Source organism: Talpa europaea (genome assembly GCF_964194135.1).
Source record: "Talpa europaea genome assembly, chromosome: 3".
NCBI classification, from domain to species: Eukaryota; Metazoa; Chordata; class Mammalia; order Eulipotyphla; family Talpidae; genus Talpa; species Talpa europaea.
Window position 1 is genome coordinate 137206954 of NC_140069.1, and position 25042 is coordinate 137231995.

The 25042-nt window shown below is 35.8% G+C and overlaps 1 protein-coding gene across 1 annotated transcript in view; it reads left to right on the plus strand.

The window, feature by feature from the left end:
* EXOC4 (exocyst complex component 4) overlaps positions 1-25042 on the plus strand; it is a gene marked incomplete at both ends in the record, with an annotated part of 653799 nt that overhangs the window by 55734 nt on the left and 573023 nt on the right. The window contains 2 exons of the mRNA XM_084230488.1: positions 745-854; positions 18689-18932. Of these exons, the coding sequence (XP_084086614.1) occupies positions 745-854; positions 18689-18932 (354 nt within the window). The remainder of the gene's footprint in view (positions 1-744; positions 855-18688; positions 18933-25042) is intronic.

Consider the following 25042-nt stretch of genomic DNA (forward strand, 5'->3'; position numbering starts at 1 on the left):
ATGGTTTCTGCAAGATAAGCCACCGGTGTTCTTTGCTTTGGTATTGCCTACATTCTCAGACTTAATATATACCTATAAATGAAAATTAACTTGAGAGTTTAATTGTTTTTTATAGTCTTTGTGTCATTTAAAATTAATGGGATTATTTTGGAGATTCTAAAGTTCATCATTAAGATGAGGGAGTAGGTCTTTTTGGAAAAGGTGAAATGGATAATCAAATATTGAATTAACCTGTTTGAGATTCTTTAAATCATCTTTTATTGTTGTGAGTCTTAACTTCATGAAATTTATGACCCCCTTTTGAAGAAAACCAAATGTAGCACATTGTCAGAATATGTTAAAAAACCCAACTCCACCCGAGAAAACACAAGTTACACTAGACTTAACTGCTGTTAAATCTTTATTCAGTTATTATGATGTCATTTGATATATCTTTGCTGGTAAATTAATTTCATACAGAAACAAAAGAGGGTGCTGAAAATGCATGGCATAACTTGGTTGTAAGATGGACACTTATTTTTAAATCTAATATCAAAATGAAAAGACAAAATAAAAAACAATTAAGCACTTGAAACCCTTAGAATGTACCTTTGTTTGTCCCACTTTACTGGAAATATACTTGGGAGATGTTTAAAGTCATAGTGGTCTCATGAAAGAAAGTGATGAGGGACGGGTTTGTCATGTGGGGACTTGAGCTGGTTTTGGAGAAAATGATAAGTAACTACAGCCACTCTTCTCTTTCAGCTCCCACATGAAAGATGCATCTCCTGTTCCTCTGATTGATGTTACAAACCTTCCTACGCCTAGAAAATTCCTTGATGCATCTCAGTATTCTACTCCTGGGAGCTCAAGTGGTAAGTATTTAATCTTAAACCACAAATTTCTTCTGTATCTTCAGTCCCTAGGCAAAGACCTGGTGATTCCTGGGGGCCCTAGCAGGGGAGTTTCTAATTAAGAGCCCTTGGCCATGCTCAGAGGGAATAAAATATAACATGACTGGTTAGGTTTATTGCACTGTTAGGGTTGAATCTGGCCCTTCTGCTGAAATCCAGCTGTGAGTGTATTTGATTTGACCAACACCGTTTTTCTGAGGTTGAATTTGAATGCTCTTTGATGGAGTATATATTTTCCTTTTTGCAATAACCTCTACTGGTGGTGTTAAGTTACCCAGCTGTTTCATGTATTACATTCCACTTCTGGTCCTGGAGAGCTTTTGAACTGGTAACCCTGTCCTGTATCTTGATTCTTGGTCTCTCTCCCATGTGTCTGCATGCATGCATGTATATGTACATGAGTGTATGTATATGCACATACATGCACACACACTGCATTTGAGGACATAGCCACACACAAAACACATCACTTGGACTACTCAATGTTTGTTGGATAAGATAAAGGAGAACCATTTTAGCCTACGTGTAAAGTTGTGGGAGGGAGGTGTACTTGAATCTGGATGCAGAGATTTAGGGGAATTCTTGGGGGCATGGCTTGGACCTACTCATGATGGGGTCAGCTCAGCTGAGCCTTTCAGAGAGCACCACTGATGTGCAGCTTTAGGTTGGGGAGAAAGGAACTGGGTGTCTTTTGGGCTGTTCCCTGCAGGTGTCTGCTCGTGATAGCCAAGGTCTTCAGTACCTTTTAAAGAGAGAGGAATATTGATTATTGATGACTTTTCAGATAAAAGTTATTTTTTGTAGTTCTTACTATTCTGTTGTCTTTGAGAACTTGAACTAATGAAAGGGCAGAAAAACAATTATTCCGTCAATACATTTTATGTAACTACTTGTAAGTTTTTCTTTGGAGGGGCTAACAGTACATTGCCGTTGCTGGGACATATTTAACTATTTTTTTTAAAATAGCGTTTAATTAAATGATAGGATTATGTAGTTTTGGAATCTTAAAGTTTATTGCTTTTTCTGGGGAGAAAATTGTAGGAACTATGTTATAATATATTTTGTTAGTCCACTCAATGTTTTTTAAAACAACCCAAGCCCTTATTTTTATTATAACACTTTACAGAAGTTTATACTTAAAGTCTCCATGGAATGAAAAGATTTTGTTTTATCCTTTTTTTCCCGATGCCATGTGGCTGTTCTTTGAGTTTTATCACTACTGTCGTAGAATATGGAATTAATTGTGAAATAGAAAATATTTATACCATTTTATTATAGCCCTACTTTTTACGGAAATCACCACCTGTACCCTTTATGGAAATCACCAATTGTATCTTTGTGTTTCATAATGTGAATCATCATTGCTTAGCCAGGTTATATCAATTTACATAAATGTTGATGAGTCAGGGGCCAAGTGAAATAGAAATTTTAATTGTGAAGAAATGAGCAGGTTTTTTGTAAATGAAAGTGTGGTATAAATACCAAATAAGCTGACAAATAGCAATTATGGCAAATTTCAGTATAAACTAATTTTGCTACATCTATTATTTTTAATAAGACAGCTCTTACTTTTTGATGGGCCCTTTTTCTGTCAGGCCCTGTGGTTAGTATTTCTCGCTTAGTGGAGATCTTGGTGACACTTTGACTTTGGCCATCTGGTCCTCATTCTTGGGGATGACTCTTGGAGAACCACAATCACTTACTGGAGCTGAGTCGGTTATGGGGACTGTTTTCAGATACATACACACATCATTTTGCAAGGTCTTATTTCCTTGTCCATTTTGAAGGCTGTTGATATCGTGATTTTTCTGTGGATGACTGACAAAGAAGTTAAAGTGATACTGATTAAAAGAAATAATAGCAGCCATTGAGATGCGTTTCATTTCTGCTGTATAAGAAACAGTATTTTAAGTGCTTCATACGAGGTCACTCATCTAGTCCTTCAATCTTATGAGGTTGGTGCTATAATTTGTTCCATTTTGCAGATGAGAAAACCTAAGATGTTGGTTAATAATTTTCACTTGACACAGCTGACAAGTGGTACAACTGTGATTTTCAGGCAGGAGCTGGGTTCCAGAGTATTCTCTTCTAACTAGTTTCAGTATTTAAACCGAATTAGGTAGGTGTGCTCTGTGTAGTTGTTAGTTGTTGCTGTAACAAATCACCACAACATTTACCATGTTATGGTTGTTTAGGTTAGAAGTCCAACATGGGTCTCCTTGGGCTAAAACCTCGATGTTGGCAGGTTGTGTTCCTTCTGGAGTTTCCATGGGAGAGCTCACTTCCTTGCCTTTTCTTGCTCCCAGAAAGAAACTTTCCTGACTCGAGGCCTCTCCTTCCATCCTCAAAACCAGCGACAGAGGGTCACATCCTTCCTACATCACCTTCTCTGACCCACACTTCTGCCTTCTCCTCCCTCTATTAAGGGCTCTTGTGACTAGATTGAGACCACCTGGATCGCTTAGGCTAGTTTACCCATCTTGAGGTCCTTAATCTTCATCACATCTGCAAAGCTTCCTTTGCCATGTAAAGTAATGTAGTCACAGATTGTGGGGATTAGGAGATCGATATCTTCCAGGAATCATTATCCTGCTTGCCATGCATCATTCTGTTAAGGAGCCAAGTTTAAGAATTTGACTTCCTCCAAATTACATGTGAAGTCTTAAGTCTGTGGGTCTAGTCTTTAGACTATATTAATCTGGGTCACTTTGTTAAAGGGAATTGTGTAAATGAGGAAGGTTTAAATTATATAGAGAAATGCATAAAATATTACTGAGTACATATGAAAAGGTGGGGCTGATGAAATATGCCATAATAAATGGCAGAAATTTTGCCTAAATCTCACTAATGAACAGAGTAATGAATAGACTCTGTTTCGAAGTGCTCTGCAAGTCAGCCTGTAAAGTACTGGTCTTTTCTACAGGAAATTTTACATGGCCTCTTACAGTTACCCTCTCATCTTGTGAAATAGTGGGATTGAGAGAGTAATCCATTAGAACTGACGTTTTTATGGAGGAAGTTCCAATAGGGAATCCCTGAGTAGAAAAGATCTCCCATTGGTATCCATAAATTAAGGTCAGAAGTGATTTCTGAGAACTTTCAGATTATTATTAAATGAAAATTTTGGTTGCTTGCAAATGCACCATTTTTCAGATGTCTTTTTTAGATGTAGAATTGTCTTTTCTGTGAGATTTTATCATAGTTTACATGTTATAGTTAGCAGAATATATGGGATCATTCAACTAATATGACAGTTCTATAAGGCACGTAGGGCAGGTATGATTGCCATTACAGTTGTCATAGCTATACCTATTACATTGATTAGTATCCACTTACCGTTCCTACATATTAAAGAAGCAAAAAAGTGGCATAATGAAGAAATGGGCAAATAATGAGCAATTTACAGGTACATGGAAAGATTGGCATTTATCCAACAGAGGTGATGTATTTAGATACGTAAAGAACCCCTATAAATCAATAAAAGAATAGAAAAATGGCAAAAAAAAATAGGCATTTTGCAAAGATACACTCATGCTAGTAAATACACGAAAAATTGCTTAATCTCTTTAGTTTATCAGACATTATTTTTAAAAATCATTTTGCAAAAATGAAAACTGAATCCAGGGAGGTTGAGTGATTGGTTCAGATTTAACCAAGATGGTAATTGTAGGACCTGGTCTCATGCTGTTCCCACTCTAATATGTAAGAGATGTATTTTGCAAGCCTTTTCTCCTATTACTGTCATCAGTCACACTATTTCATAACGTACAGGAAAACTAATGTCTAATTTAGATGTGGTAATTCAACTATAACTTAGGTAGAAGGATGGGAGAAGTGTGGAAAAAAGCCAATAATTGTAGTAAAATGTTGATTTAAGCTTTTGGATTCCCACTATGTCCTTTCATTTAGCAAACTGCCTTCGGAACGTTTTGACTGAGCAATTATTCCCAGGGTACACAGGCATTTCATTTGTGGCTTCTTGATTCATTTTATTCATACTCCTGCTGGGATTGCTGTGAATATAACTATAATGAAACTGGACTTCTTACTTCTTTTCCTTTTTGGTGCCAACCTAGGTTAAGTAATAGAACTTAAGGAGAGCACAAATTAAATAACATTTTTCCTTTTGCTGATGTTTTCTTGATGTACATTTTATTTCCTAGTCTTATTCTGAGATTTGATGTTTGTCTTAAAAAATTTGGGTCTGATTTTCAAAAATTCCTTTCTACACAGGTGGTAGCTACGAACCCTGGTATAAAATGAGATGAAGATTTCTCTTCTTGGAACTTAATATTTAGAATAGGATGGTGAAGATCTGGTTGTCCAGATGCCTTTTGAGTTAATTTACTCAGGTCAGGGTCTCTCTAAGCATTTTAAACCACCTACTCCTAAAGTATTCTTGCCTTTGCTCTTGGGAAATATCTCTGATGAGTTCTGTGACTGATCGTAAGTAGAGCTGAGGACTATATCTATATACCATGAGACAAAATAGAATTCATACTTTATTTTTAATTATTTAAAGTATATTATTATGCATATTTATTATAAAATATATTACATTATTCTTAAATCAGATCATTATAACTATTACCATATACTTCCCATTAGATCAATCTTAATATTTTTCCATATTCACTTCATATTATCTTTAAAAAAATAAGGTATGATTGAAGTCACCCTTGATTACATGAATTCTTTCTCAATTACTTTCCCCTCTCTTGTATCCTAGAAGTAACTGCTGTTTTGAAATTGTTCTCTTATCTTGAGGTCATCAGACTTTCACTCTGTGTGTGTGTGTGTATCATGTATTTAAATTTGCTAAATATGGAAAATAGTTTACATACTAAACATGAATATAGTTCTGTAAACAATGTTATATTTTGGTTATATATGTATGCAAATTATTTTTCATTTGAGTATTTTATCTCAAGTATATTGTATTATTAATTTTAATTCTACAGTTTGTTCACAATTGTATGTGTAAATGTATTCTACTTACATGTATTTTTCATTCATAAGTTTTGGATTTTGCCACATGATTATGTTGCTCTAATTTATCAATTTTACCACTGTATGGTATTTTACTATGTTTTGATTACAATCCATCCACTCTTACAGGTAGACAAGATTTAAGTTATTTCTAGTTTTTCATTGTTAAGAACCTCATTGCATGCATATTCTTTGTACATACTTTGATAGGATAGTTTCCTAACCACTGACCTCTTGGGAATGGATTACAGATAAATATGGAAAATAGAATTCATAGTTTATTTTTAATTACATAAAGTATATTTATTATGGGTATTTATTATAAAATACATTATTCATAAATCAGATCATTATTACCATATACTTCCCATTAGATTAATCTTAATATTTTTCCATATTCACTGCATATTTAGTTTCCTACCCACTGACCTTTTAGGGATGGGTTACAGATATATCTGAGATAATCCTTCAACTTTTGTGGTCACCAGTTGAGCCTGAGGGCAGTCAAAATCCCTAGACAAATTCTCTGCAACTGCATGCAGCCTCTTCCATTTACCCCAGTTGTGCTGTATAAGCACAATTGCTCCCCATAGGTGCCTTGCTTTCCGGATGCCTCCGTGTCTCAGTGTATACAGGGATGTTTTGCATATTAGACTTTACTGGACAAATTGCTTTTCAAAGTGATTGCACCAACGCAGGCTGCTGCAAGCAGTACATGAACTTCAGTTTCTCTACTTCCTTGCTCTTAAAATTGACTTTTATTAATCTTTAATTTTTATAAATTGATTTTTGCAAGTTGGACAGGTTTTATTTGTTTTTTTAGTTTGTTTTGCTCATTTGTGTTTCTCTGGTTTCTAATGGTGTTGAGCATCTTCCCATGAGGGTCTCTTATGCATCATGTTTGCACAGTTTATTATGCCATTCTCTTCCTCTGAAATATGTGAAATAGTTAAGTGGATGCTAATCATTGTTCTGTAATGACTTGCTTGCAGATAACTTCTAGTTATAATTTCTTACTTTGTTTTTATGTTATACACATGTTTTATATTTGGTTTCAATGTAATTAAATTTATTAATATTTTCCTTATACTCTGTATCCCTTCTGTTTTAAGAAATCCTTTCCTGTGCTATTTGGCAAAGTGCTTACAAAAAATAGTAGTTATTAATAAATAAATGAAGTGAGGTTTCTGGGGTTAAGAGAGGAGGGAGCAATGCTCAAAGAAGGTATAAGGAACACTGGTGGGAAAAACAATTGTTTTCCTAGTATGATATAATGAAAAATGATTTTTTTTCTTTTTAAGTTGAGGCAAACTGGTTTACAAAGTTGTGTTTTAGGGGTGTAGGATAATATTTTACAGCTTTCCTTTTTAAGCTTAGGTTTCTTTAAACTATTTGAAATTTACATATATATTTGATCAGGAACTGAGTTTTGTTTTCTTGTACATTACTAGTAGGTCCAGCATTTACTGAGAGTGTAGCCTTTTTATTTTTTCAATAGTTTGATTTATAGAAAAAATTACAAAGACAGTAGAGAATCTTACTGATTTTATTGCCACTTAACTTGGTTGTAAATATGTGAGCTTTTATAGGCTTTATTGTACTATCCCTGAGTTGATACCCTCTGTTTTAATATCTCTAGTATTATAGTATATTTTGAAATGTAGCAAGAGAAGTAGTCCATTCTGATGGTCTTCCAAATGTTCTAGGCTATTTGTATTGCCTAATTTATATTTTTTAATTATTTATTTATTTATGCATACAAGAGCTGTGTTGCAGGCCAGAGGTGTGGGGAGTGAGAAGATTAATCAGAGACAGAATGGGGACCAGAACAGGCAGATCGACCCAAGTACACTGCTGAGGGGAGCAGTGGGTGAGTCAGGAGAGGTCGTCTGCACCATGTGGGTTGCTCCCTGTCCAGGGATTGAACTCGTGCTAAAGAGGCTGTGGATAGCTTCCTTGGTTGCGTTTTAATCCCTTTGCACCACCAGGGAGGCCCTGCCTATCTATTTTAAAGTCAGGATATCAAGTTTCATAATGCCCCTATTGGGATTTGATTGGCATTTATTTACTTGATGGACTAATTAGAATTTGTATCTTTTATTGAGTCTTCCCGTGTATGAACTTGAGATTTCTTTTCATGCGATCCATGTGTCTTATTCATCTTTTATTAGATATATTAACAACTAAGCACTTTCTATTTTCAGTTATTGTGCCTATTTCTTTCTGTTTGATTATTCTTCTGAAAAGCTTAATTTTTCAGGTATATATTTCTAGCAATTTTGCTGAATTATTAAAAAATTCTTACAGTATTTTAGAATATTTCGAAAATGTATTTGTATGTTTTCCCGGATTTTGTATGTAAACAAGAATAGCCTCTACAGTTAGTATTTTCTCAAAAGTCTAACTTATTTGTCATCTTCCTTTTCTTTGTTAATTTTTCTACAGCAGGGTATGGGAATGTAATGTTTAGTGATAGTGGCAAGAGTGGGTTGTGCCTTTCAGGGAAATGCCTCTGAAATTTCATCAAGTATTATATGTGAGCTTAAGTTTTGGCCGATTATCTATCCTTCTGCTAGGTGGAAAGTACGTGGGAAGGAAGCTATAGATTGTATTTTTTCCCTATTTTTAGCATCTACTGTGCTATGGAGATATTTAAAAATACCCGATCATCTATTTTTCTTCTTTCAAATGCATTGCACATTCTGAGCTGTGATTCTTGCCTGCAGCAATTATTAGGTGGCCAAATTATGATTTTCTTCTCTATCATTCTTTCTGTGTTTGCTAATTGGAATTCTGCAATGAAGAACTGTCTCTTCATTTGTTCACTAATTGTTTTTATCAGTAAGAATTCTTGGAAAAAATTGGTAGATATTTATCTTCTATGAATTACAATCAGTTGCCACTGTTATTTTCGTTGTTCAAATTGTTGTTCAAATGTCCCAGATAGGCCACTTGGACCTTATTCAGCCTAGTTCCTGTGTCCTTCCAACTTGCCACTCTCCCTTTTTGAACACTTCCTTGCATCCTGTCATCACAGGACATTCAGGGTTCACCTTGAAGTTTCTCGTGAAATGAACTATTCCTTGGAATAAAGCAGTTCTCTAAGGAACTCTGGTTCCCGTTATAAGTGAATGATATTTGGCACCCAAGAAGTGTTTTACTTGTACTTGTTGCTACTGATATGTCAGCACTGAGTGCATCTGAGCTGACAGAGCAAGGAAATGCAGATATCTTTGTTTCTGTGTGTACACATGGCTATTTTTACATAGTTGCACAATCTTAGCATACACATATCATACTCTCAGAATTGCTAACCCATGAAAACTCATATCCCTGTTAAGAATAGATTTACTAATCTGAGTACAATATCTGTGTGCAATTTTATTTACAGGCCATAAGTCTTCTAGTATATGGTAAAAATAGTCAAAAATCCAAAGTTACTTACCTTCATTTTCTTCCCTAATTTTCCCAGTAATGTTATGTTACTTTTTTTTAAAGTACATACTATTAAATTCATTTGCGACTTTTGTAACATTGAATGAATAAAATATTGTACAAATAGTAATTTGTTCTGTTATACAAAATACTACATTTAATTGAGATTTCCCCCCAGATTTCAACTTGTTGTTGGGAACATATGTCACAGTGTCAGAATTATAACATATGCAGACATGCCTATAACCTTGTTCTTACATATTTTCGTATTGGTGGGGGTGTATAACTAGGGTAAATATTAAAGAAGAAGGATTGCTTACTCCAAAGATAAGTCCATATGTACTTTTTTTAGGTATTACCAAATTCTTCTCCAAAAGAGTTGTACTAGTTTGTATTCTGACCACAGGGTATTACAGTGCTTGCTTTCCCCACCACCTTGCTAAGAAAATGTGTCATATTTTTAATTTTTGCCAGTCTGGTAGATGAAAATCTTAATCATAGTATTGTTTAATTTGCATACCTTTAATTGTGGGTCAATTTGAATAACTTTAAAGTGCATTTCTATATTTGTGGGAATGGTCATCTGCCTGCTTTTCGTTGTCTTTAAATCTATCAACATTAAGGGATTTCCTAATAATGAACCAATTTTTCGTTCCTAGTATAAATCCCTCTTCATCAGATTGTATGATTTTCTCAATGTGATATTGAATTCTGTTTGCTAATATTTTACTTAGGATTTTTGCATGAGCATTCATAAATGGTATTAGCTTGTAGTCTAAATCTTAGCAGATTTTGGTTTTAGTATAATAATCACTTCAAAGAAGGAATTGGAAGTCTTCCTTTATTTTCAGTGCTCTGGAATAATTTATGTAGCATAGGGACTGTCTCATGTTTGTAGGGTTGGGGAATTTTATTGTGAAAGTACTTTGAATTTGTTTTTTTCCACATTTTTCCCTTTAGTCCATAATTTCTCTACTTCTTGTGTATAAACTGTTCATTTTACACATTCTATGTCTGTAATGTCAATTTTAATAACCTGTATTTCCCTAGAAAAAATTAAGTTTTATTTACATAAAGATTGACAAAGTATTTTTTATGCTTTTGAAATTTTTTCATTTCTTTGGTGTTATTTTATTTGTGCTCTCACTCTTCTTGATCAGTGTAGCTAGCAGCTTACCTATTGTGTTAGGTTTTTTTCTTTCCATACAATAGCCAGGATTTTGATTTATGGATGAGGTGTATTGTTTCTCTGTTTTCTATTTCTTTATTTTCTGCCTGTATCTTTACTATCTTCCCCTTTGTGTTTTCTGTTGTTTTTTTTTTAAGGTGGAAATTGAAATCATGTATTTTGATTTTTTCATTTTTTACTGATAAAAGTGTTATATTCTACTTTAAATATGTATAGAATTTTAATACAATTTTAAAGATAAAAGGGTATTTTGTGTTTTGTTCCTCTTAATATTGTCTAGTTATGTTGAATTGAACTCAAGTGTGTTTGTAGTACTTCTACTTTATGCAACTATTGTCATGTTCCTGGAGAATTAATATAATTACTTTTTGTGAATATCCCATGGATACCTGAGAATAGTGCTTTGTCTCTTATTTGGTGTAGTGTTTGATATATGTCCATGGGAGATAAATAATCATCTGTGTTTCAGCTTCATTGTGAATTGTGGGTTTTGGTAGTTAGAAATGCCCTTTGTGTTGCTTTGTGACTGACATACCTTTGTTCATTCTTTATTTCTAACCTTTCTAAATTAGTTTGTTTTAGGTATGTTTATATCATGTAGTTGGGCCTTGTTTTGTGAGCCAAATTGAAAATCTTTTTCTTGCAATAGATGAGTTAAATATGCTGATATGTATTTTTTATGATACATATCAAACTGTTAAAGTATGTCATAAATATGTGTGTGTGTTATGTTACATTTGCTTTTTTTTCTGAGATAGGTATTTCTTGTGCTTTCATTTATGCATTTTTTTTCTTTGCTTAGTGAATGTTTCTTTTCCTAGGATTTTGCTTTTCTATAGCTTATGTATACTGAAAGGACAGCTTGGGTGGATATAAATTCCTTACTGGAATTTTTATAAAATGGTATTTTATTGTTGTGTTCCTTTGCATATTTTAAGAAAATTCTGATGCCTATTTTTTTCTGTCATTTAATCTTGTAGGTCTTAAGGATTTTCTTTTTTTTTCCGCTCAGGAATTTGACAGTTTTAGTAGGCTATGTGTTGTTCCTTTTTCATTTGAGTTAATTTTCCCAGATACCCAAAGGGCACTTTCATTTTGTAAATTCAAGATAAAAAAATTTTCTCACAAGTTTTCTTGTTTGGCAATTTTAAGTATTAGTTCTGGTTTATTGTTTGTTTTCATCATTTTGATAATATATATTTTTTCTTTGCCTGTCTTCCATTTCCACTGCTTTCTCATTGGTGTCTTTGTTTTCCTTTTGCTATCTTTTATTCTCTATTTAGCCTTCCTGTATGTTCACAGTTCACTTTATGAAATTCTCATTTGTGTCTATTCTCCATTGAGTATTTTTTTAATTTATTCTTCCTGTCTGATATAATTGTCTTCAGCCACATCTTGAAATTAGTCAGTTTCCTTCTTATGCCTTTTTTATTTTTTTATTTTTTTTTTTGGTCTGTGGGTGTTCTTAGTTTTTGGATGTCTGGCTTACGGTTCTTTTCATATCCATAAATACTTATTTGAGTCTATGACTTCCATCTGGAGTGTTGTCTTCTATATAGTTACCTTGTGCTTAAAAGTTGTTTTACTGGAAGTGTTACAGGACAGGGAGAGGGGCAGCCCAAACCCCGCAAACCTGCCTGTTCCAAATGGGTTCTGCCATCCGCTGCATCAACACAAAACATATGAGACTTTAACAGGAAGGAACTTTAATAAAACTAGGAAACAATACAGGAAAGGCAAAGAGTCTAGTTTCTAAGTGAAGCACCCAAAGTTACCCGTCCCCTCGTGGGTAAAAGTCCATCCATATGGGATCGGCCCAGAGCAAGGCCCCAAAGCCTCCCACAAGTGTAAAGCATCTTCCAGTGGGGACCCACAGAAAAGGGTCAGAAACAACTAGACAAGCCCAGAAGGAAAAGAGCAAAATCAAGATAAAAGCTGCCATTGTCACCTCCCCACGGGTCTCACCCACATCTGTGTCACCCCGTCCATGACCAAAAGACAAGCTCAGTTTTTTCACGGGTCTCTAGGCTCCATGCGCCTCCTCCAGGTCTCCTGGCTCCATCCTGCTTCCTTCCTTCCTCAGTCTCCTCTGCAGCCTCTTCTCTTCCTGTTCAGCTCCACCCTCCATTTGGGTGGGGCATGGAGCCTGGAACCTCCCCCTTTCCTGGGGACCACCCTGTTACAGAAGGAATTCTCCTTCGTTGTGTCTTGAATTTTCTGATTTTTTTTTTTTTTTGGGTAATACCTCTTTCTGAATCTGTTCATCTTTTTTCTGTCCATTTTGTGTTATTGGGGCATTTGACAGAAATCCTGGCACAATCGCTCCCTTATCTGTTAGTATAGCAAAATCCAGATACTTTGGATTGTTTTGTTTTGGTGGTAAGGGAAGGTTGTTTGCTCTCTGAACTTTTCTTCTATCTTGAAGGTTCTTGAATTTTTTCTTTTTATTTATTTTCCCCTTTACCATCTGTCCACCAAAGGGCATACCTCTCCTTTTTTTAAATTTTTTTTTTTTTGTCTTATTTCTCCCCTAGAAGCAAGGGGAGAACTTCAAGTTGTACTTGCTGTGAAGTCTTCCATATAGCACATGCTCTGATCTGCTTGGATGCTTTCTTAGTACATTGGAACTTATAGTGAACTTTGTTTTCCTCTACTGACAGTTTTTTCCATCAATCTTAGGGTCAACTTCTTATCTCTTTAACAGTTTTTCAGTTTACCTTTGCTTGAGGTAAGCCTTGTAGCAGAGGAGTAGAACTGGAGCATGAGAGATGCTGAGATTGGGTGATATTTTTCCTCTTTTTTTTTTTTTTTTAAAGGTTGTTTTGAATTTTGGGCAATTTCTGTCTTCAAGATATTCTGAAGTCATATTTTGCATTTTATTTTGTTTAATCATCTTGCTCTTTGTTTTATGGAGGAGATACTGAGAGATGAGGACCTAAAGCAGCCACCATTCTCTTCAGCTGTTTATGAATTTCTAAAAATAAAAATTTTTAAAGTACTATATTCTTTCACCTTTTTGGGTGGGATTTGTTTTTGTGTTTTGATGTCACATTATCACCATATGCCTAATTCTGTAAATAATACTACCTTCACTTCACAGATGAGGAAATTGATGTCCAGCAAGATTTAATGACATGAAGGAGATCACACAGGTAGAAAGCGATAGAAGTGATAAATCTAAAATGATACCAGGGCCACTTCTGATCTTTATACTACATCATGGTATCTCCATGGGCAATTGAGCTACACACACATGCCCCCCCCCCCGCCATCTAATGATTACAAACTAATTCATCTTAGTGAATGTTTATAGAGACTGTCAATTTATTCATCCATTCTAGTCCTTTTTTCTGTAAATGAGGTCATGCACATTAAGTGCTTTTCTAAGGAAAACCAGTTCATGGGTATTCTGTTTTTTGTCCTGAGAGACCCTTCTATTCTACCTCCCCCACACCCCAACAAACAAACCATCACTTCCCCCTTTAGCACACTTTCACTTATGGAAAGGCTAGTGCACTGATCTTCTGTTTTCAAAACTCAATGCAGAGTGGGCTTCATCTCTACCTCTGAATTGAAATTCTTCCTTTGAGGAGACTGAAAAATCCTAGTTTCATGTAAATGACAGCCCAGATAACAGTTGGCCACAGCTTTTGGCAGTCTTCTTTAAGGAGTGGTGTTTTATATTGTCTATCGTTTTCTTTAAAGTGATTTAATCTGCACTTTAGGGGTGCTTGGTTCACATTTTGAAGTACTTTAATCAGGAATCCACATTCCAGGGGTAGTTAACATTTGAAAGACCCTAATCAAGACTCTATACTCTAGAGGCAACCAGTGCATCACATACTGCTCTCAACATGCACCAGTGGATGCATTAACTAAAATGAAATGTCAGAAGTAAATTTTCATTGGTGAAATTAATAGTATTTAAGATAATGTAGTTGACCACATACCTCCACTGGGGCAGGAATGGAGAATAAGAGTGGGGTGAGACCAGCAGCCTGCCAGCCTTGGTCAGTCTAGATTTTGATTTGCTCCTGCCTTTGCAGTCCTGCATGGAGGGTTTTTTCAGCTAACTGGACAAGTGGAACATGTGAAGTCTCTGTAACCCTACCTGGGCCATATCCTACCTGCCTTTCTCCACCCAGAGTTCATTGGACAACAACTCTGGCTTCACTCATTGGTTGCATTTCTTGTCCATAGAGAGGTTATTCTTAGTTTTGAACCAGATTTTACCTTATAAGTTATTTTTTTCTTTTAATAGATATTTTATATATACTTGTGTTTTGAGCAGAATGGCTATCTCAAGTAGGAATTTACAGGACCCTTTTGATCAGAACCACAAGGATTCTTTTTAAGTAGTAACTATCTTATTTTCTAATTGAGAATATTGTCAGTATTCTGAGGTCAGGTTCCCGTCTGTGGGGGCAGATGTGGTGGATATGAAATTCCCCTGATACTTTAATGGTCTGATTAGGCTTGGTAACTTTTTTTTTTAATATGGATTATATTCAATGGTGGCAGACAGTTTTCCTGTTCAGGGGGATAATGTCCTTGGATACAACATGTAAATTAAATTATGTAGGTTGAAATGTTTTATATGTATATTAATTTTGGTTACTGTGCATAGTATAAAGAATGACATATACTGGGAGTTTCTGTGCTAAGTGCTACCACTTACCTCTCATACCTTCACTAATGTATAAATATAAATGATGGAACATAGCTTATTTGGTAAAATGTATTTAACTAAGGGCCTCCCCTCGTGGTGCAGTGGTTGAGCACTGGGCTGCGAAGCTGTCCGCAGCCTCTGCAGTGCTGGTTTGATCCCTGGCTGCCGGGTGAGGGTGCCACATGGCACGCAGACCTCTCATGCTGCTCCCCTCAGCAGTGTATTTTGTTGGTCTGCCTGTTCTGTTCCCTGCTCTGGCTCTGGTGAATTCTCTCACCCTCCCGCGCTTCTGACTGTACCCAGTGCTTATATAAATAAATGAATTTAAAAAAAAAAAACTATTTAACTAGGACCTTTATCTTCTGTAATTTGATCACCTGTATACAGGTATGGCATATTGTACTGTTCTTGTCTTACCAAGACAAGAAGAGAGAGAAGAAAGCTGTCATGTATTGGTTTAGATGGCTTTCTTTTACTCACTGGGAGACAGAAAGGTAGTTTTTTTTTTTTTTTAGTAAAAAACTTAGCTGCGTAGAATTTCTAGTGGAAACCAGAAATTCGTCATGAGTGTGTCTTCTCATTTGCTCAAACAGGATGAGTTCCTATGTGAATTATTCACCTTGTTTGTTGCTTTTTAAATTGGCTGTCTATTTTATAGGTATACATAATTGGCTATAGACCATATATTGGAGATATATAGATATAAAATATATTTAATTGAATCATGGAAATGTAAAACTTGAAAGCACCCTGCCATCTAATCCCTTCAGAAGTCCCAAAGTTTCTTAGTTAAATGCTCTGTCAATGATTTCATGCTTAATCACAACTATAGGAATGATTATATCCACTTAGGTATATACTGTAGTTGAAAAATATATACATTTTGTTTTAATTGAGGCCTCTCTGAACTTCAGCTAAATGATTTTTGCACAAAGCTTTTCCCATAAAGCCCAGTAGTACTGCCTGACCTCTCAGGGTATTTGTGATTATTAGACTAGTCTTCATGGTTGATTATATTATCCTTTCAAATTGCCTTTTAATTTTCTGCTGATGTAAGTGAAATAGATAATATAAATTAATTAATACTGGATCTGTTCAGTGTTTATGCTCTAGGAGATTTCTGCAGACAAACAAAGATAAGGTTTCAACGAAGGTGTTAACTTAGGGCTGTGGAATTTTATTATTCACACCATGCTTATTTCTTAAGTCAGAGTATGCGATGTGATCTGGGATTGACTGATTTAAGCTTCACATATCAGCAGCCAGTTTTGCAGCAGCTATAAACTGACTGACTTCCAGGTGGCTCTTTGCATGTATCCTGCTTGAGCCTCATATGTGCTTTTTGTCAAGATCATTTCTTTTCCCAGCTAAATTTCTATTACCTTTTTTTCCCCTGCCTGGAGCACTGCTTATATTTTTGCTTCAGGTCTTTCCTCTAACCTGCTGAATTTTGATGGCACCTTGACTGCTAAGCACTTTTCTGTTCTTGTTATTGAGGTTGGTGTGGTTGCATGGAGTCATTCTATGGCCTGAGGTGTCTATCTTCATGTATAGAACAAAAATAGTAACTGCAGTGTCTCTTCCTGCTTTGAAATATCACATTTATAAATATTGATGTCAGTTCTCCATTTGCTTTTAGAATTGTCATGTCATCTTTACAGGCTCTTGACTTGTTGCTTCTATTCCCAGTTTTAGTATTAAAAGATTTTTAATTTCTTTACCATATCATCACATGCCCCCTACATTGCAAATAAAACGATATGAATTTGGTCATTCTTCATAGGCTTCTCATTCTCCTTGAAGATTTCAGGGGTCTCTGAATCTAAATAAGACAGCAGCAGTATGTTTAAATGGGTGGAGGACTTAAGAGCAAACTTGTGTGAGTAATTATATCATGTATGCCTTTGGCTCATAAATAAGTGAATTTTATGAATTGAGAGCAAAAAACAAAATAAATTGAGAGTAGCCTATGTGTCATGTATCAGTGGTTCTGAGAACTTAACTCCATATTCTGTAATATCTTCATTTTTTTCTCTGAAATGATTTCAGTACATTCCTATTTTGCTAAGCAACTTCGAGTATGCCTTTGGTATAGTTGAACCTGAGTCTACTAAGGAAGAATGCCTGCTTGCTTTCAGGATATCACATGTTTTAAAAAAAAACCTTCCATTATTTTGCAGAGTGAAGAAGAGAAGGGGTGGGGGAAACTTGGACCACTGGAGTCCATCTTTACATTTGTACTCACTTTTATTCTTGTCATTTTTTTTTAAATATGAGATGTTCATGTACATATATATATTTATTTATACAATAGCTGGGGTATAGGCCAGAGGTGCGGGAGGATGAGAGGATTCACCAGAGACAGAGTGGGGAGCATAACAGGCAGACAGACCAAAAGCACTGCTGAGAGGAGCAGCGGTTGGGCCAGGAGAGGTCTGCCGCGCCATGTGGGTATCTCTCTGGCTGGCTGGGAATCGAATCCGCGCTGCACAGGCTGCGGACTGCTTCACAGTGCTGGGGTTCAACCTGCTGCGTCACCAGGGAGGCCTATTCTTGTCTGTCTTAATCCAGCCATTTGTAAAACGAAGGAATTATTTTTAGGCCACTTATAAACCCCCTGAAGTTATATGAGAAGGCTTGCATACATTTGCATTATTTTGAGGGACAGACCTGTAGCTCTTAGTAGATAACAGAAGTCTTAGAGTTCCTGCCCCTTTTGCTCTCCAGCTCTCCACAGGAGGCTAAAAAAGTTCTAGGCTATATTTTTTCAATTCCCAAACCAAATCATTTGGATGAAAGCTGTGGTCTAAAGCTATTCAAAGACTTTTGGTATATGAAATGACTTCTCAGGAAACTACCATGGTTGAGCAAGATCTGTCTTCAGTAGGTACTGATGTTATGGTAAATGTTCATTTAAAGAAAAAATAGAAGGGGGTTCTATTGAACTTATGATATGCTTTCATTGCTTTTTTCCTCAGTTTTGCCTCACTTGTCTATACTGTTTTTCCTTTATTTTTCTTTTATCATTCATTACAATTATATCTTATTTGCCTTTCTTTTATACATATATTTATAATGTATGTAATATAATCACTTGCATATTTATACAGCTACTTAATCTCTTTAACTGATAAAGAGGAATTGGAAAGTAGGGTCTGAATCTTAGGAATTCTGCAGCACCAGGTAGCACATTTTTATGAACTATGAACGATTAATAAATTTCACCAACTGACTGATTCATTGTAGACATGGTCACCTATGGATAACTTCCTATGGTGACTTGTTACTCATTTTTCATTGTTTCTACCTCTTTACTCATAGATGGCTGTGATTTCAGGGATGTAACCATTGATTTTTTATTCTTAGATATTAACTATGTAAATATAATTTAATTGAAAAATCTTTTCTAGTCCTCAAGGAGTAATCAGTGGTTATCCTATTTTTATTAGACCCATTCTGTTTTTGAATTTTATAATGAATTTGTCTACCTTTTTATTTATTTTTCTTAAACAGTGAAGGAGATGAACTTGCAGGACATCAAAGAGGATTTGGAATTGGATCCAGAGGAAAACAGCACCCTTTTTATGGGTATCCTTATTAAGGGGTTGGCCAAACTGAAGAAGATTCCAGAGACAGTTAAGGCCATCAAAGAACGCTTGGAGCAGGAGCTAAAGCAAATCGTGAAGAGGTCTACAACCCAGGTGGCTGACAGTGGCTATCAGAGAGGAGAGAACCTCACTGTGGAGAACCAGCCAAGGTAGATTGGGGTGCTGTGCTTTGTGTTTTTGACTATTTGCTGTATGTTTTTAGGGCTGGTGGTGATAAGTAAATATTACCATCTCTTGTTGATATTATTTCCTAAGCTTGCGCTATCAGAACCTATAAGCAGCTTCATTAGGTATAATTCAGCTGGTTTTTGATGGAGTTGAGACGTTTTAAGGCATATGAAAGAACATGGGTATTATTGAATATTTACTAAGTACCAAACAGAATGCAAAGCAGTTATGTATATTCTGTCATTTACTTCTTACAACTTCATGAGCTACTTACAGGTATTTTGAGATTAGGGAAATGTGTTCAGATGTTAATGAGCTTAAGGTCACAGAACAAGTGGCTGGTCTTGGAGTCAGGCTTAAGTCCATGGTCTAGCCTCCGTCCTTTGCTGTTTTCTTTAATGTGTGGTAGGTGATCTTGCCAGTAGGCACATCAATCTCAGGAATTCCAGTGTCTACTTAAAACAACTAATAGAATTTGGATTTCATAATTCTTATTTCCTAAGGGGAAAACTGAATTTGTTCTCATTAATCTGTCTGTGACTGTCATACGCTGGGAACACGTTTGTCAAATCAACTTTTAAGGCAAGGCAGACTAAAGTCATCTGACAGTGGGACAAAATACTTGAAATTGAGGCTTTCCTAGAAAAATCAAAGATTCGCTATATAGTTCTTTCCTCCCCCTTCTTTGATTCTTCCCCCCCACCCTCCCCAACTACCAGACATGGACAAGACAAGAATTTCACCTTGAGGTAAGACCAGTGGAAACTAGAAATTCGTCATGAGTGTGTCTTCTCATTTGCTCAAACAGGATGAGTTCCTAAGAGGTGATGGAGAAGGAATTATAATTTTGTTTACATCTTGTTAAGAAAATTCTACTGTTTGTACTTTGGGTTTTAAATCTTATTTTAAAGCAGAAACAATTATATGTAATATAGAATTCCCTAGACTTATTTTCAACCACTTGGAAAAATTGCTGTATTCTGTTTTCATTTTCTATGTGTTTTTATATATTCAGATAACATTGATTTTAATTATACTTTAAAACTCAAGTATTCTCTTGGAAACGGGATTCAAAAGTATAATTAGTGAAAAACTGTCCTCCACTCCTTGCTGACATAGGTGATTTCAAAGCACATGTTTTGATGAGTATGGATTTTAGAGTGGAGCCAACTTGGCCTTGAATACCAGCTCTGTCATCTGAACACAACACCTTCCTTACAGGGCTGCTTGCTTTTGCTGAGGTCATCGTAAGTGAGTAGTAGAGTAGCACCAGCAGTTACTATTATATGTAGAGGAATGCACACATTTATTATTTGTTGCTTCTCAACTTTTATGTTCTTTGATCACTCACCCTGTGAATGAATCTGGGAATTGCTTCTGAATTAAACTTTGCTTTTCTTCTGCCTTTGCTGGTTCCTGGATTTCCATGAAGATCTTTCGACTCATTCCTAATGAACATTCCCAAATTCTGGCTTGCTATTTGCCCTGTTGCTTCAAGTTCCTAGCTGAATACACTGAACTTTCTTAGGGAAATAACATGAATGTAGCATACATCAGAAGTAAAACAAAAGGGATTCATGGGATTTTGACCTCTTCCATTCCCCGAACTCCTTCCAGAATTTTTCAGTGGAAATAACAGCACTCAGAAGTGGAAATTCAGCATACTGTTCCAGGAAATAACTTTTTTTTTTTCTTTGTGAGGATTGAGTCAGCAGGAGGATTTTTCTCTCCTTTAAGTTTTGTTTGTCAGTGTTTTAAAGGTTTTTGTAGGTAGGATAGGCTGGACATGATCTAAGGGAACAAACTGTTTGTCTTGGATTCATGTCTATATAAGATGATCCCATTTTATAGCATGTGTGAACCTGGAACTTTAGGCCTAAACTATTATAAAATAGTACAGGGGAACCAGATATTTGGGGGCAAACCACCCTTTGAAGATCAGAGATTAAATTATTGACTTGGCTTTCCAAATGATTGCTAATTTGAGCTAATTTGGTGGCTGTGTGTTTTCAATGCTTTAAAATGTCCCCAAAGTTTCCCTTCCAATGGTTTAGAATTATAGGAGGGTTATTGTCTGATTATCTCTTGCAACTTGAGTTAGGTTTTGTTTCGTGGAACTTTACTGGGAAGGTGTTAGTGGCATTTATTTTAGAGAGAAGTAAAATCACAGTAACTCTCATCATCATTATCGTCATCATTGTCTTACCATTCATGGAACTTATGGTGACAGCATAAGAATGTTTCTCTTAAAATGGAAGCATACGCCAGAAGAACCAAGACTCCCTTCTTTTCCTCTAGCTCCACCCCCCCGCCCCCCCCCCCACCGGGCCAATGACCTGTTCCAAATCATTAGCATCTATGTGCTGCTCTGAGACACATAACAGTATTAACTTTCCATGAAACATTCATGGTTTAACATCATCTTATTAAATATATCCTGGATGTGATGCATTGCAGGACGCTTTTCATTTACCTTTATGTAAAGAGAATCCATGTTGAATGTGCTGCTTTGCGAGAAAAGTAGAAGGACCCAGGCTAGTGAACTCTCTTTCACTTCCTGCAGAACCATTCCGCTCACAGCCAGTTTTAAAATCACTCGGTGACACACTTGATATTTTCTAATTTTTGTTACGCATATTTGTGGGAGAAATGGTTTGTCTTTTTGTTTATTTGTAATTAATCTTGTGTGTATAAATCACTGCTTACTATTAAAGGAAAATATTCAATGACTTGTTACCAACTTGATAAGCATTTGGGTAATATGTGTTTTGCTCATCTCCCAGGATCCCTTAGTTTCTTCGAAAGGCAGGCACGGTCTTCAGCATCAGATGGCTGATGTGTGTAGCCCATGCAACTCCTGATCCATTTCTACAGATTTTTCTATATAATTTTCTTTCCTAAAATAATTCTAAAATGACAAGCATTTTATATCCCTCAGATAATTATAAACTAGAAGGTGTAATAGAAGCAAAAGCTGAGTGTGTTATGAGAACATATAACTATGGGGCTGATCTGAGCCGGGTAGGTAGACACTGAGTGTCATGTATTCAATATTTATTTTTAAATGATAAAGAAGCCTTTATTATTGTGTACTAGTTGTAGCTGTCATCCTCTGTTAATTTGATAGCACTTACCAGTTGCTATTCCAGCTGTGTGAAAAATAAAGCAGATTTTGATGTCATTTTCAAAATTTTGCTAACCTTTGTGGTTAGATTATGATTGCCATTGCCAGAAGTGTTTTTAGAGATAATACCAATTTTTCATGTCATCAGTAATGTTGGAGTATTCCTGTGGTCCCTTGCCAACAGATTGTATTAAATGTTTTTTAAAGATTGTTATTGAGGTAGCATTGGGTTACAGCACGGTATATTATTTAGAGGTACAGAATCCAACTTTTCAGAGGTTATCTTTGCCAATCTGCTAGGTGAAAAATGTTATTTACAAGGTGAGTTCCATTTGTATTTTTCTTAAACTTTCAAATCAAAAAAATTCACTATTAAGACACCTCATTTATGTCTGGATGGATTACTTCAAAATAATCTGCATTGAGAATAGCTAGAGATTAGATAAAATTGCCATTAAAATGATACTATTGAAGGGGGTGATAGGTACAGGAAGAGTGGTTCTGTCCTATCATCTTTACATTTTTAATGATTAAAATTTTCAATAATACAATATTTAAATATCACCTTTTCACTGAACTATTTCTTTTTTCTAGTGTGCCCTTTTATTGATTTGCTAGAACTCTTTTTTTTTTTTTAAGATTTATTTATTTATTTATACAAGCACTGGGCACAGTCAGAAGCATGGGAGGGTGAGAGAATCCACCAGAGCCAGAGCAGGGAGCAGAACAGACAGACTGACGAAATGCACTGCTAAAAAAGCAGCAGGTGGCAAGAGAGGTCTGCGCGCCATGTGGGACCCTCACCAGTGGCAGGGGATCGAACTGGCGCTGCAGAGGCTGTGGGCAGCTTCGCAACCCAGTGCTCAACTGCTGCGCCACCTGGGAGGCCCTAGAACTCTTTATATGCTAAAAGTTAATTTTTTTAGGATTTATTTTGCAATATCCCTCACTTGCTTTTTCTATTGATTTTTTATGATGTCTAGCCATGTAGAAATTTGCTTTTGTATTTTATGAAGATATATATGTGTATGTGTATTTTTTTTTAACAGATTCTTGGTTTTGTGTAAAACTTAGGTCTTCCCCAGTCTATTTGGTAAATAAAATTTCCCACGCTTCTAGTACTTATATAATCTCTTTCTTAATATTTATGTGATTGATACCTCTGGAATCTGAAGGAGTGGCAACACAACTTTTAAACAGATATCACTTTTTTTTACACTTATTGCAGTGGAGAAAATGCCCCTTTCATTTCTGCTTCTAATATATGTAATTGAGTGTCAGTGTTAGTGGAATGTTTGCTGAATATTCTAACAGTGAATCATTTTATTTCCCAGTCCTGGTTTTCTAAAACTCTCCTTCCCTACCCTGCCCCCACTCCCTGTTTCTCAGTCTACAAGACTGTAGGTTTATAGAAATACATGGAATTATTGCTCGCAATGCTGAAAAATTAGAGTCCAGATCTCAGAATGAGGGCATATTGATATAGTAGGACATTCTTAAAAAATGATTTTATCTAAGAAAGTCTGAAGGCTTAGGCCCTAGTTTTGTAGTTTGTGGGAAGAGAAATAAATGAAATACTTTTCATGATTTCATTACACCTGCGGCTAGAGTGAAGCATGTGTTTCATTTTCATATAAGTAACATTTCCTTTCATCTCTTCTATTTGTTACTTTGCTTCTGCTTCTAAGAATCTGAAATGTAGAACTTAGTGGAGTTGGTCATTTTATTTTACAGAAAAGTCATTCAAGAGCAGCTTGGAAGCAAGGTCAAGCATTCGTCCTTGTGGCTTCTGGTAGCCATTCCCAAGCACTGCATGTAGCACCTGGACATGCTTGGAATCAGGAAGGGCCTCAATGTAATTTAGACGAGTAGTTAATGTGAATCAAAGCAAGCGGGAAGCAAGTAAATTTAACTTCAGTGATTATGATTCCATTTGATTAAATCTCTACTTTTGATTACACGTATCAGTGAGAACATGCTTTAAATACACCCAACTATTAAATGCTGAAAGATATGAATAGGATGAACCAGGGACTTATGGAAGAAATCCTACTATTCCTCCACTAGAATATATCCCCTGCAGCTTTCCTGGAATAATTTTAGAACAAATGAAAGGAATTAATTCTTTACATATGGGAATTATTACACCAATGGTTAACTAAGATATACAGCTCGTTCTCATGGAAGGTAGTACTGGTCCCAAACCTGTGCACTTTCTAGTAAGACTGAAATAAATTCATTGATAATAGCATCATAACGTGTGAAGTGAATCAGTTATGTATGTAATGGTAATAGCTCTTCTGTAAACATGAAGTTGGGCAGCTGTCATGCTGATGGCATATTGTCCTTTAGTTGTAGCCTCTTGCAAGGGCACTGGGTAGAACAGGCCAGAGGTCTTATTCAATATACATTTCTTAAATCTTGGTATACTTTTGTCAGGATTAAAAAAAAAAATTGCTTGTAATTCCTCCTGTTTCCTTCTGCAGGTGCAAATTAGAGACTGTACCAGTTAAGAGATCAATAGATAAAATCTTTTTCATGGGTTATTGATAATGTTATTTGGGGGTCAGACTTCATGCTGCTCTGAGGCCACTTCTCATTTGCAGGCAGTGGGAGCAGCCTTAGGTCTTGTCATTTTCTGTTCCCCTGTTGGTGTCATAATACAAAATTAACTCCATTCTCAGTTTGACACTGAATCTTTTTCATTGTACAAACAAAAAACTTTGTGTCAAGTGAAATTCTTCTTCCCTTGGTGTGAGGTAGGAGAGTGATGTCAGATATGATTGAAGCCCCTTTGTGTATCTCTCAGGCTACCATGTAATAGCTTCAGGAATTCTCTAGCTCCTGGCCCATCCCTTTCTTATGCTCTCTAATCAGACTTGACCATGAGTTCATGAGATGGGGGTTAACTTTGTCTTCGTAGCCAGATTTAAGGCTGGGCATGTAATTAATGCCAAGAAGTTTAAT